Source organism: Brassica oleracea, chromosome C9 (genome assembly GCF_000695525.1).
Source record: "Brassica oleracea var. oleracea cultivar TO1000 chromosome C9, BOL, whole genome shotgun sequence".
Lineage (NCBI taxonomy): Eukaryota > Viridiplantae > Streptophyta > Magnoliopsida > Brassicales > Brassicaceae > Brassica > Brassica oleracea.
In genome coordinates, this window is record NC_027756.1 from 5,087,062 (window position 1) to 5,099,644 (window position 12,583).

A 12,583-nucleotide genomic window follows, 5' to 3' on the forward strand; every position below is an offset into this window, starting at 1 on the left:
TTACGAACCGTTAAGAGTTGCAGTTACCACGTGTTTGCACGTACGACGTTGGTTTTATATACGTGGTACGTGGCGAACAATGAGAGATTTTAGCGTGTCACTGTGCGAGATTTACACGCGTGTAGGCTAGTGGATTGGTTAGTTCAGCACATATCAGCGTTGTTTAATTTTTTTTTTTTACTTAACGAGGTTTATTTTTGTCTTGGGCTTTTTGGCTTCTTTGATAATGACAGAAGTAATTATGTTATTGTTTCAATTTTTTAGTCACACTTGAGAAAAAAAAGAAAATAGTTGAATATTTTATTTATTATCGTTTTAGCTTTTTATATGCATTGAACATCATTAAATTTTACGTTTATCTCTAATTAATATATTTTTATTTGATTATCTTATATATTAAAACATAATTCACGACTTTGATTGTTTTTTAAAAAATAGATCTAATGGACTTATTCTTAAAAATCATGTTGCATTTGTCGATGTTAACTTTTAAAATTATAAAGATTTTTTTTTAAATAACAAAAATTATATTATCTAACATTGATTAATATTTACTACCTTAAACCAATGAGAACAAATTTTAAACTATATAGTTTATTTTAAAAAATTAAACAAAAACTAAATGTTTAATTATTTACTCGAAAAAATAAATCTATGAAGCGAAAAATTTAATTTCTTAAAAACTTTATAAATTTGTGAAATGTTACAATATATTTGAATATGACAATAAAACAATATTTGACTAATTCTTATATATATAGTTACGATTTTAATAATGAAATAATAATCCGAAAAAAAATAAAATATATATATATAGAAGAAGATACAAATACATGTGAAATTTAAAACAATCTATTCAAAGAAAAAAATATAAAGTAAACTTATTATGTTCTAAAAATTGATAGACATATATATATATATTATAATATATATCAATTTAGAATTGAAAACGAAATCTAGTAATAATTAAAACACATGAGTAAAATTAGAAAAAGTTATCACATAAATATATTATATGATATTTAAAATGAGATAAATTTTAAACTTTAAATTAATATAAGGGAATAGTATTAATTTTATTAATTAATCAGAGCACACGAGAAAGAAAACATTGTAACGGCGATTTTAGTTGACTTCAGAGTTCCCTGCAACTTGGGAACGAGACAGGCTGAAGGCTAAAGAATGGAGAGTTTGGTGAGCAACTTGTCCCACTCTTACTTTATAATTGAAAACTTGAACCACACAAAAGAAATACTCCCTCAGGAAAAGTTTCTGAAAGTAAAATGTTTTAGATCTTTTTTTTATTCCACAAAGATATATTTTCTATATTTTTAAGATATTTTTTTATATTTTTGAAAAACATTAATTGAAAATATTTGAATTGATTAAATTTCATCGGTAAAAAGTTATTAGAAAGTGTATAATAAAATAAAAAAAATAAACTAAATTATAAACATTTATTAAATTCTTAATAAGCGTAAATACTCTATAAAATTTTACTTTTTGGAACAGAGGAAAGTATAAATTATTGTTGTTCAATAATAATAAGAGAATGACCTTTGGAGTAAGAGCAGTACCACACATATCTCCTTGTTTCTTTTAAACTAATTACAACTTTTGTTTTTTTTGTTGAAAAATCAACCACACAGTACACGAAATTGGGCTCCTTTTCAATGTAAAGGCGCACAAAAAGACTCAACTTCTGCCAATACATTTTTTTTTGGGCAAACTAATTATTTTACAGCATTAATACCAGTCAACTTTAACATTTTCAAGGTAAAAAATAAACATCATGAAACCAAGACAATTAATAATACTTTACTAAAATCTGAGGCCAAAACGTTTCAACTTGTTCCCACCTTCCAAATTCAGAATCCCAGTTGTTTTGGTAGTTAAATTTTGAAGGAGTTATAAAATTTAGAGATTCTATTGTTATTGATTTATGTATTCTTACAATCTTGTTAAAATCATTTGTTATTGATTTATGGACTTTTGAATTCTATATAAAATCTTTTGTTATTCAAAAAGTTTAGTTTTTATTAATTTTTTAATTTTACTAAACTCTCTTGTTATTGGAACATAAATTCTCTTTAGTTTTACTCATAACACTCAACTTTATAAATATCATCTATACTCATAAGATTCTTAGAATCTATGTAACAAAAAACACAAATATACAAACACAAAAAGTTGTGTATTACATTTTTGTTGTCATGTGAAAGATAATTGTAAAAATAAATTTAAAGATAAAAAATTATTAAAGATAACATAATCAAGAATCATGAAAAAATCATGAAAAAATCATAGAGTCGACCTTAGAAAACTTTAAACAAAAATCAAACAAGACAAATTCAAATATTAAAAAAAAAATTATTTTAACATCAAATAACTATATTTCTTGAAATAAAAAAAAATTAAGTATTTTTATTGAAAGATAAATCTGGAAAGAAAAACATATATGGAAATTCATGCTATTAAATCATAATCAATGACAATTTATGCAATACATATGGCAAGAATTCATCAAATCTACTTAACTCTTCAAAATCTTTGAACTTTAATAATTTTCAGATTCCACGCAAAATTCATTTCCAATAACGCCCCTTAGAAAAATGAATCCTCCAAATCAAAAGCTAACGCCATCATTAAACTTCTTTTTTACTCCATTTGTTGTGGAGGTTGTTACTTAACCGGTTTCTTGCTCGAATTATTCACCATCTGATTCCTCTCCATTGTCTGCATCATGGTCATCATCTGCTTCATCATCGTCTTCTTCTTGTTGGTTTTCGACTACTGGTTTTCCAATCACCGGTAAGCTAGGACTCATTTTTCTTATCTCGTTGCACTGCACCAAACCAAGACAACAAGAGTTTACTCAAAACTTACTTTACCATTCACAAGATCAAACATAGAAACTGACAATCCATCTCCCCTTTCATCTCCCAAGTCTATGATCAGACAATCTAATATATGTACATACAAACCTCAGATGAATGAGGTCGTTAATCTTCTAGTAAATAGTGTTTGAAAACATGTTTCTTATCATCTGCTTTGTTAGTTACCAACAAACCCACATTCATCAAATTCGAAGTCAAACCCAAAAGATTAATCCTTTATTACGTTTCCAGTTATAAGCTGAAACTCCAATGAAAGAATACAGAGAAGAGAAGATAAACCTTTTCTTCCAACTCAGCTTCTTCCATAGCCAGCAGAATCTCATCGCTCTGAGGCTGAGGCCACTGTATAGGTAGCAGATGCGACGCCGGTATCGTCTTCGTCGATGACGGGAACTGACTCATCAACGTCGGAAACTGTAACATTACTCTCTCTCTCTCTCTATCTCTCTCTCTCTCTCTCTATCTCTCTATCTAAAAATCGAAGGTCAAAAAACAATCATAATAAAAACGCTGCGTATTTGTTATGAAGGACTCGGCCTTTAGTTAAGTTATTGGGCTTTCACCCACGTAGCCTATTAAAACGAATTAATTGGCCCAACATATTGTTTGTCTACTGTACATAAAGAACTTATGTGAAAGCCACACACACACAAAACAGTGAAAGTACTTGTCATAAGTATTTAGTGGTAGATCTGGTGGGGATTTTGCTTTAGATATTGTAGAAGACTTGTTTATAAAGCGAAGGCCCATTTGGCCCACTCTATCTTTTATTGGTTGGGGGAAATTTTTTAAATTAATTTCTTTTTTTTTCCTAAAAGTTCAGGAAATACTAGAGCAAGTTTATCGGGGAGATTAAGAGAGAATATCAGCTATTGAAAGAAAATTTAAAATAATAAAAATGAAAGTGCAATCTGTGGCTAAATCTATGTGTTCGAGTGCATATAGAATATGTATGAGCATAAAGTAAAAGAACACATAGAGATTTGTTAACGGGGTTCGTTTCCTACATCCCCGGGACCACGTCCAAAAACCATTCACTAGAAAAGACCGCAACCTATAATTGCTATATGGTATCCAGCACACACTTGTGCCTACCACTCTTATCTAGATTACACTGGTTTAGAGCAACTACTACGTACTCAATGTCTTTTTCGACGAGTATAGTTCTCTATAAATAAACCACCAACAGATCTCATCATCTGTCTGGTGGGACGACGCCACACACCTATGTGCCTCTCTCAAGAATACCCTGGGCGCATGCCTTTTCCTTTGACGGTCTCCTGGTATTTATCTAATTGTCAAAACCCTAAACCTAGGACTTTAAGCAATCTTTCTTTTTTCTTCTCTTAAGAATAAGAAAATTCTTCCTCATCTTAAATATACTATTTAAGATGTTTACCCAACTCAATAGTCACGTCTTGGCTCGTATAAATCGAGCCCATGTTGTCTACTTATGTATTTCAGTAGTCGTTTCACAGCTTAGCTTCTTGAATAACTTCATGTACCACTTCTTGTACCACTTCCTGTACTACCACGTCTTTTGGCATATATCATGATCACTTCTTATAGCTTCTCGAACGAGTCAGCATTGCATCTTCAAAAAAAAGCATGTGATATGTTAAGAAAAGTTCTCACTAGCTAGCGAACCTTTCAGGTTGTAACAATTGTCACCAAATTGTTGGCTTAAATTTTCTTAGAAAGGAAAAATTATTTTATCATTTAAAACCTTTTTTTTTATTTCTCTTAGAAACTTTAATAGTTTCTTGGCGATGAGGCTGCCCTTATCCATTGTTTACAACTCGCATGTCATTCATTTTCACTGTTGTTTAACTCCGGTCTCTAATCCTAATATAAAAAAGTTTGATCATATTTTGTTTACCTTGTCAAGTCACGTAGCATGTGGAGATGGATATGAACAATAGTCAATAATATAAGGAAGCAAATTATATAAAACATTGACTAAGAATCTTGCAAGAAAAAGTTCGGTGAATAGTTGTAAAGCCTTACATTGTGTTGAAAAACTTAGGGTAAAATGAAAAAGCATCAAATATTGACTATGAATCTTGCAAGAAAATGTTAACTAAATAGTTGTAAAGGCTGTACATTGTGTAGAAAAACTTAGGTAAATTGAAAAGCATCCCATTATTATTTACAAAAGGCCGAACACAACTTTAAAAAGCTTTACTCTTTATACCTTTTTTCCACACCCCATTTCCTGTGAGAATGAAACTTAGCATGCGGGAATATAACTATACGGCTTTGCTTCTGAAAACAACGACACAAAACTTCTCTTTATATGACTCACACATTTATACAAGTCTTTGAATCTGTGTACGTATATCTATCTATGTTACAGTATATATATGTTGGTTGACACCAGTTTGAAAATATAATAAGCAATATGTTTCTTGCTTTAGATCTTCCTCAAAATCTTGTGTTCTTGATCTTGGTTTGTCTCGGTGAGAGTGAAGATGATGATGATGGAAGCTCTTGTCCTGGTTAAGTCACGTTGAGGTCATCTACTCCATTGATGAAGCTAAGTGGGGAATAAGCATTCCTGGTCCGAATTGACTTCACTTTTAAATCTTATTACATATGTCTTTTATAATAACTCAATGTTGTTAGTTAAAGTTGGTATGTTTTAATCACTTACGTGTGTGTTTAACTCACTGAATGTACGGTAGCATTTTTATCATAAAGTAATTAAAGACTTATGCTTTGGAATATAAGATTTCACATGAATTTAAATATGTCTAGCTAGAGATTACATTATAGACAACAAGTTTCCAACATGTTTTCAAAGAATTTTCTTTAAGTGTTCATAACTAAAACGAGCTTCCGAGAGTTTTCAAGAACTTATGATTTTAATTCCGAAGCAGAAAATGGACATTTGCCAAAGTTTTATACTACCTGATTGCTAAATGCATAGAAAAGTAGATGTACAAGGCCTCCTTGAGGTTCTTTCTTTTTGTTTCTTTTAAGTTGGGTTGCTGTCTATTTCTTATATCTCTATAAATTGTTGTTTAACAGAGAATGGTATAAAATATTAAACATTAATACCAAAAAAAAAGAGTTGTTTAACAGCAACATTGTTAAATCTTCAGAAAATGGTAAGCTTAACATTTTACCCAAAAAACTAGATGTATATATGAAATAATGAAGAGAAGAAACCCCAAAAACAACATGAAGTCCTCATCATACACCTCTCGCGGTGGCATTGGAGAAATCACTAATCAAACACATGAGCCGTTTTTCAAAAAAAAAAAAAAAAAACATGACCCGTACTACAATACCATCAAAGATCACTGAATACCAAGAAAATCAAGAATCTCAAATCGATTTTTTCTTCTCTCTAACGAATAAGACCTTCCTTGTTTTATTCTGAATGTAGATTGCTACATTTGTGTGAAGCAACGACCACACTACGTGAATGACTCATTGATTATAATAATACTTTTTAATCACGGCCAAAATAATTCCTTAAGAAAAATACAAAACATATAAATTAAAGAAAATATTCAATTTCATGGTCCCTTCGTTTTTGTCTTCTTCCGACACACAATTTGCTTAAGACATTTATGTACTAGACTGCAAACCAAATCTACTTAATTGAATTTCTTGGTGTACTGTAATAATGGCGGACAAGACCAGAAGAACGACCCTGTTCTTCGTGTTCTTGCTCTCTCTCTTCCTCGCTCTGGTTCCGACATCGTCACACCGTCCCAAACTCAGGTTCGGTCGGAACGGCGAGTTCAAGATTCTCCAAGTTGCCGATATGCACTTCGCAAACGGCGCAACTACTCGCTGTCTCGATGTTCTTCCCACCCAGAAAGCTCACTGCTCCGACCTCAACACCACCGTCTTCATGACGCGTGTCATCGCCGCCGAGAAACCTGACCTCATCGTCTTCACCGGTAAAAATCCAAACTCTAAATAAAAAAAAACCCAAACTTTAAACTAAAAATCCGAACTTTAAATTCAAAAACCCAAACTTTAAACTAAAAATCCAAACTTTAAATTAAAGAACCCAAACTGTTCTCGTTCTGATGATGATGATAGAAAGTGACTGTCTTTTGGGTCTCGTGTTCATTCTCAGGTGATAATATATTTGGGTTTGATGTTAAGGACCCTGTGAAGTCAATGAACGCTGCTTTTGCTCCAGCGATTGCCTCTAAGATCCCATGGGTTGCTATATTAGGAAACCATGATCAAGAATCTACTTTGACACGACAAGAACTCATGAAACACATCGTGAAGCTTCCCAACACTTTGTCTCAAGTGAACCCTCCTGAGGCTGCTCATTACATTGATGGGTTTGGTAACTACAATCTCCAGATCCGTGGAGCTGCTGAGTCCAGTCTACAGAACAAATCTGTTCTCAATCTTTATTTTCTGGACAGTGGAGATTACTCTAGTGTTCCTTACATGGAAGGTTATGATTGGGTCAAGACTTCTCAGCAGTTTTGGTTTGAGAGAACTTCAAAACGTCTCCAGGTATACCATCAACAATGAACAATCAAATCATCTCTGTCTCGTTTAGAGCATGTGCAACAAGGAATCCTTAGATCGAATCCATAGAAAAGAAATATTAAAATATTGGTGTGGGGAACAAATTTTGTAAGGATCAATCCGAAAAATCCTAACATAAGGATTGATCCTAGGTGCTTTTCGTTACTGTGTCGTGGGCCCCACGATACGTGGCGGTCCATGATTGATCCGTTTTTAATTTTTTTTTTTAATTAAACGAAAAAGAAAAAAAAACTAATAAAATTATTAAAATTTAACATTGGAAATCGAGCTCTCCAGGTCCACCATTGCAGGTGCCCTTAGCCCTGTGGATTCAAATAAAACCAAACCAAAGAAATTCTGTTTTTGGTTCACTTTCGGTTTGGTTCAAAAAGCTTTTCAAAATCAATTCGGTTTAACGAACCAGTTAACCGAACAATTATATTTTTTTAAGGAAATTATACCAAAACTAATCCCGTTTATATCGAAAATGGATCCATGTTAACTAATAATCAATTAAACTTAGCCAAATTAAACGATTTTAACCCAAAAAATACCCGATTTTAATCGATTTAACCGAATTTTCATATTTCCAAAGACATAATTCGGTTATTTCGGTTTTGAAATTGGAAACCAAAATTAACCGAAATATTATTTGGTTAATTTCAGAGTTATTTTTTAAAACTTTGGTTAACCGAAAACCAAAAACTCAGGCCTAGTCTCATTGATCTCTAACCCTTCGGTTTTGATGATGATTGCAGAGGGTGTACAACGGAGAGCCTAATCCTCAGCAAGGTACAGCTCCAGGACTAGCTTACTTCCACATTCCATTACCAGAGTTTTGGAGTTTCGACTCAAAGAACGCGACAAAAGGAGTGAGACAAGAAGGTACATACTCAGCTTCCACAAACTCTGGTTTCTTCACGACATTGGTAACTAGAGGAGATGTGAAGTCAGTGTTTGTGGGTCACGACCATGTCAACGACTTTTGCGGTAAGCTCAAAGGTTTGAACTTATGCTATGGTGGTGGGTTTGGTTACCATGCGTATGGTAAAGCTGGTTGGGAAAGGAGAGCTAGAGTTGTGGTTGCTGAGTTGAATAAGAAGAGGGCAGATGTGAAAACGATTAGGACATGGAAGAGGCTTGATGATCAGCATCTCTCTGTTATTGATGCTCAGGTTCTTTGGACCAGTTCTGTGAACGGATCAGTTGCTCCTCGTTTATGACTATATGTGGTTTGTATGTTTCATCTGAGTACAATGTTTTGAGTTTGGTAGAAACTGTTTTGGTTTCATATTAGTTTGATGCAACTTTGGTTTGATTCGTTTTAGTTAGACATTTAACTTAAGTAACCTTTGATCATCTCAGCTTTACATTTATAATTTAGAAAAATACAATTGCAAATGTTTATCAAGTGGCCCGTATAGCTCAGTGGTAGAGCGTCAGTCTTGTAAACTGAAGGTCCGTAGTTCGATCCTGCGTGTGGGCACTTTTTAAAATTTTCATTGTTCCTAGTTCTTGCCAAACGACGTCGTCTAACAGTGCTCAACTCTGCCGTTTTGACATTAGAACTGAAAAGGCCCAAAAATGAAACACATGCTGCTAGACCGTCCTCTGGTTTCTTCATATTTGTATCAATCTATGGGTAAATATAAGTATATTTTGTGATTGTATAAACTATTTGAATGTGTACTTGTCATGATGCTTCACTTATATCTCCTGCTTCCATCTGTTAGTTTATTTAATACTAGGTGTCTTTCTGCACCATGTGCGGTAAAAAAATTTAAAATATTTTTTAACAGATAAATATAAATTATATTTTAAATAAAATTTTATTAATATTTTAAATTTTCTTTTTCATATCAATATTTTAATATAAATTTGATTTAATTAAACATAAAAATATATTTAAGAATATGCATGTATATATTTGAAATTATAATCTTAGATAGATACTCTTAAGTTTTTCTCCCAGGCGACTTTCCCGAGACAGTATCAACCAACCAGGTTTCAGCCCCCAGTTTCTAAAACAAGCCGGTTTATTACTATTTTTGGAAAAAACCACTACTGTAATACCGCTTGAAAGCTGAGACGTCGGGTTCCAGCCACCGGCTCAGGTCGGAAAGGCAGCCGACAACACTCCCATGCTTGCGTGAACGGGATTCCGTCTCACAAGCTCAATGAAGACCACAAAATATAAGACCTGCAACCCGACAACAAACCACATAAAAGCTCTGCTCAAGAAATTAAAGTCGCTTAAAGCTCTAGTTTAGATTCTTCTGCCATTTAAACTACTAAAGCACGACTGTACAACCGCCAAGCCTCGGAAGTCTTTAAGGTAATAAGACAAACAGGGTAACACTACCTCAACAACTGCATTCAAAGCGCTGAAGACAAAATGGATAACAGAAGAATTTCTGCAACAGCAAAAGGAAAAAGTATTGCTCAGGAAACCTATCAACCCCCAAGAAAAGAAAGAGTGCAAGTCCAAGCCCCCAAGAATGAATATCTCCTGCAGAAACACTCCCTCACTTTAATAGGACGAGTTACCAACCCTAGCTCCCAAAAAGTCCGAAACCTCTTGCCATACTTCACAGAGAAATGGAGCACGGAGTCGCGTCCTGTCGGCTCGGATCTGGGACAAGGAATGTTTCAATTCCAATTCGAGAGAGAAGAAGACCTTCTCAAGGTTCTAGAGAAGCGACCATACAACTATGCAAGATGGATGGTCATTGTCCAGAGATGGGAACCTACCACATCCCCTGAGTTTCCATCACTCATCCCATTCTGGATCAAAGTACAAGGAGTGCCAGTTCACCTATGGACTGAGGAGACAATCAACACTGTGGGAAGAAATATAGGGGTGTATGAAGATGCGGAAATCTCCTCCCTCAACTTCCGAATGAGAGTCCATATAAATGGGCGTCTCCCTCTCATAACAAGCTCCATCATTGAGTACCCCAATGGAGATGAAGTGGTAGCAAAGCTAGTATATGAGAACTTAGAAAGACACTGCTCAAAATGCTTCAGACTCGACCACGAACTGCGAGACTGCCTTCAAGCAAAAGCAGAAAAGAAAGAGCGACTAAAGGAAACAGAAAGATATGAAGAGACCCATCTTCGGACAGACAGCTCTCCAAGACGTCGGGAAAGAGAAGCTCAGCATGTACCACGCCCTGACACTGACAGAGACAGGCGAACCATCCCGGAGAACTCCAGGCACTTTGGAAATGGACGTGATAGCCATAAAGAAGACTGGAACACACGAAATCCTAGGATCCAGAACGAGATTGAGCGCCACCGCTCTGAAGTGAAACAAACTCACTGGCACATACAACAATATCAGGCTCGCCACCAATCAAACTCGCGAGAATTCTCGAGAGCAAGAACTTCCCACACCTCGGTGTACAGAGAAGTAAGCAAACAAGGCAGACCCAGATCAAACTCACCCACCAGGGAGTATACTCGGGACAAGACCCCATCAAAACAACGAGAGGAAAGAGGAGGGTCCCGAGCTGAGTCAAGCGACTCAAAGGAGCCACTTAGAAACTCGGATAGAGGGATTCCTCTCCGTAGTACTCAGATGGAGCTACCTAGAGAAGCAGTGGAGGAAGCTATTGGGGAAATACGTGATGTTATGATACAATACACATCATGTGCAGACCCGACAGAAAGCACAGCTAGTAAAGAACGCTTCAGGCAAGCGGAGGAACAAGGGCAAGTGGAAGAGACAGCGGTCATAATGGTGAGGGCTTCTCTAGCCACACAGCCAACATAGACCGATGGAACAGAAACACTAATTAGCCCAGCGAGAATCCCAGCGCTGCTAAGATTGGGACCAGCGACAACACCTCCTGATGATCAGAACCAGCAAGACGCCCAACAACAAATTAAGGCAGCTACTCGAAGAAGACCTGGAAGACCACCAGGGAGCAGAAAAATGCAGAGCAGCCCCAACACGCTAGTTGGAGCAAACTCCCGAAAACGCAAGGTACAACAAGCAAAACCTCCCTCTTGCAGAATAAAAGTCTTGACGACGCAGGACCAAGACCCCTCAGCGAAAGGAGCTAAAAACAGAGCAGGAAGCTCCAAAGTAAAGAGAGGTCAGCATGGATCATCATTGGATTCGGATCAACCACTCTGTAATTTGATCTCGGCAACAACGAAGAGGAAGAAAACGGATTTTCAGAATCCGTTAACTCCCGTTCCTTAAAGATATTGAGCTGGAACTGTCAAGGTTTGGGGAATCCCTGGACAGTTCAACGACTCCGGGAACTGAAGAAAAGCACAGACCCGGACATTATCTTCCTTATGGAAACAAAAAAAACCCCAATGACTTCGTTCTAGACAAACTAGATCTTCTCGGCTATGAGTTCTATGATCTCGTCCCGCCAATAGGACATGGAGCAGGTGGTTTAGCACTCCTCTGGAAGCAGGAAATACAACTTGAAGTCCTTGAGGCCAATGCCAACCTACTGGACACGATCATAGAGTACGAAGGCAAGAAATTCTTTGCCTCCTTCGTTTATGGAGACACTGACAGGAACCGCCGAAAACAATTATGGGATCACCTAGTTCTCACAGCGGATCTCCGAGACTCACCATGGTTCATCACTGGAGACTTCAACGACTTAGTCAGCAACGACGAAAAGGATGGAGGACCAGAACGACCAGAAGGATCTTTCTCTGATATGCGAACCTTCCTAGCAGAAGGCGACCTCTTTGATCTTCAGCACACTGGCGATTGTCTGTCTTGGAAAGGCCAACGTGGTGTACATTATGTTAGATGCAGATTGGATCGAGCAGCTGCAAACACTAGCTGGGCTGAGAGATTTCCAACGGCTCGATGTGTCTACCTCCCTTATGAGAGCTCGGACCACAAACCCCTCTTGTCAATCTTTGAGCCGGCAAGGAAGAGACGCCGTGGTCTATTTAGATACGACCGGAGACTAAAAGACAATCCTGAAGCCACCGAACTTATCAGAACTACCTGGCACTCAGCGGGAAATAAAACCGTCGCGGAGAGGATAGGTTTGGTGCGCGGAGCAATCTCCAAGTGGAACAAAACCAAACAGAACAATAGTCGAATCCTTATAGAGCAGAAGAGAGAAGAACTGGAGGAAGCACAGACAAGTACAGTGAATGACGTAGGCCTGATCAATAAGATTTCTGAGGATCTA

The 12,583-nt window shown here is 36.1% G+C and overlaps 3 protein-coding genes and 1 non-coding gene across 4 annotated transcripts; 3 read left to right on the forward strand and 1 right to left on the reverse strand.

Annotated features, from left to right (window-relative positions):
* Positions 1-2,473: 2,473 nt before the first annotated feature.
* Positions 2,474-3,381, reverse strand: LOC106319079. The gene is made up of 2 exons (XM_013757300.1): positions 3,177-3,381; positions 2,474-2,845 (listed from the first exon to the last, which is right to left on the reverse strand). The coding sequence occupies exons 1-2, from the start codon at positions 3,318-3,320 to the stop codon at positions 2,708-2,710; spliced, it is 282 nt and encodes a 93-aa protein (XP_013612754.1). The 5' UTR covers positions 3,321-3,381; the 3' UTR covers positions 2,474-2,707.
* Positions 3,382-6,495: 3,114 nt separating this feature from the next.
* LOC106319076 (probable inactive purple acid phosphatase 29) lies at positions 6,496-8,699 on the forward strand. Its single transcript, XM_013757298.1, has 3 exons — positions 6,496-6,811; positions 6,994-7,391; positions 8,165-8,699. Exons 1-3 carry the CDS (start codon positions 6,532-6,534, stop codon positions 8,627-8,629), a joined length of 1,143 nt encoding a protein of 380 aa, XP_013612752.1. The 5' UTR covers positions 6,496-6,531; the 3' UTR covers positions 8,630-8,699.
* A 121-nt stretch (positions 8,700-8,820) lies between these two features.
* TRNAT-UGU lies at positions 8,821-8,892 on the forward strand. The gene has a single exon. It is a non-coding gene; the product is annotated as a tRNA-Thr (tRNA).
* A 909-nt stretch (positions 8,893-9,801) lies between these two features.
* LOC106314171 (RNA-binding protein 25-like) lies at positions 9,802-11,181 on the forward strand. Its single transcript, XM_013752099.1, has one exon. It carries the CDS (start codon positions 9,802-9,804, stop codon positions 11,179-11,181), a length of 1,380 nt encoding a protein of 459 aa, XP_013607553.1.
* Positions 11,182-12,583: the final 1,402 nt, after the last annotated feature.

Excerpts from the sequence above, each read along its gene's own strand:
- LOC106319079 (XM_013757300.1), bottom strand. The coding sequence starts at position 3,320 with ATGTTACAGTTTCCGACGTTGATGAGTCAGTTCCCGTCATCGACGAAG. Across the intron at positions 2,846-3,176 it reads AAGCTGAGTTGGAAGAAAAG|TGCAACGAGATAAGAAAAAT; the intron begins GTTTATCTTCTC and ends GGTTTGGTGCAG.
- LOC106314171 (XM_013752099.1), top strand. The coding sequence starts at position 9,802 with ATGGATAACAGAAGAATTTCTGCAACAGCAAAAGGAAAAAGTATTGCT.
- LOC106319076 (XM_013757298.1), top strand. The coding sequence starts at position 6,532 with ATGGCGGACAAGACCAGAAGAACGACCCTGTTCTTCGTGTTCTTGCTC. Across the intron at positions 6,812-6,993 it reads TGACCTCATCGTCTTCACCG|GTGATAATATATTTGGGTTT; the intron begins GTAAAAATCCAA and ends GTTCATTCTCAG. Across the intron at positions 7,392-8,164 it reads GAACTTCAAAACGTCTCCAG|AGGGTGTACAACGGAGAGCC; the intron begins GTATACCATCAA and ends TGATGATTGCAG.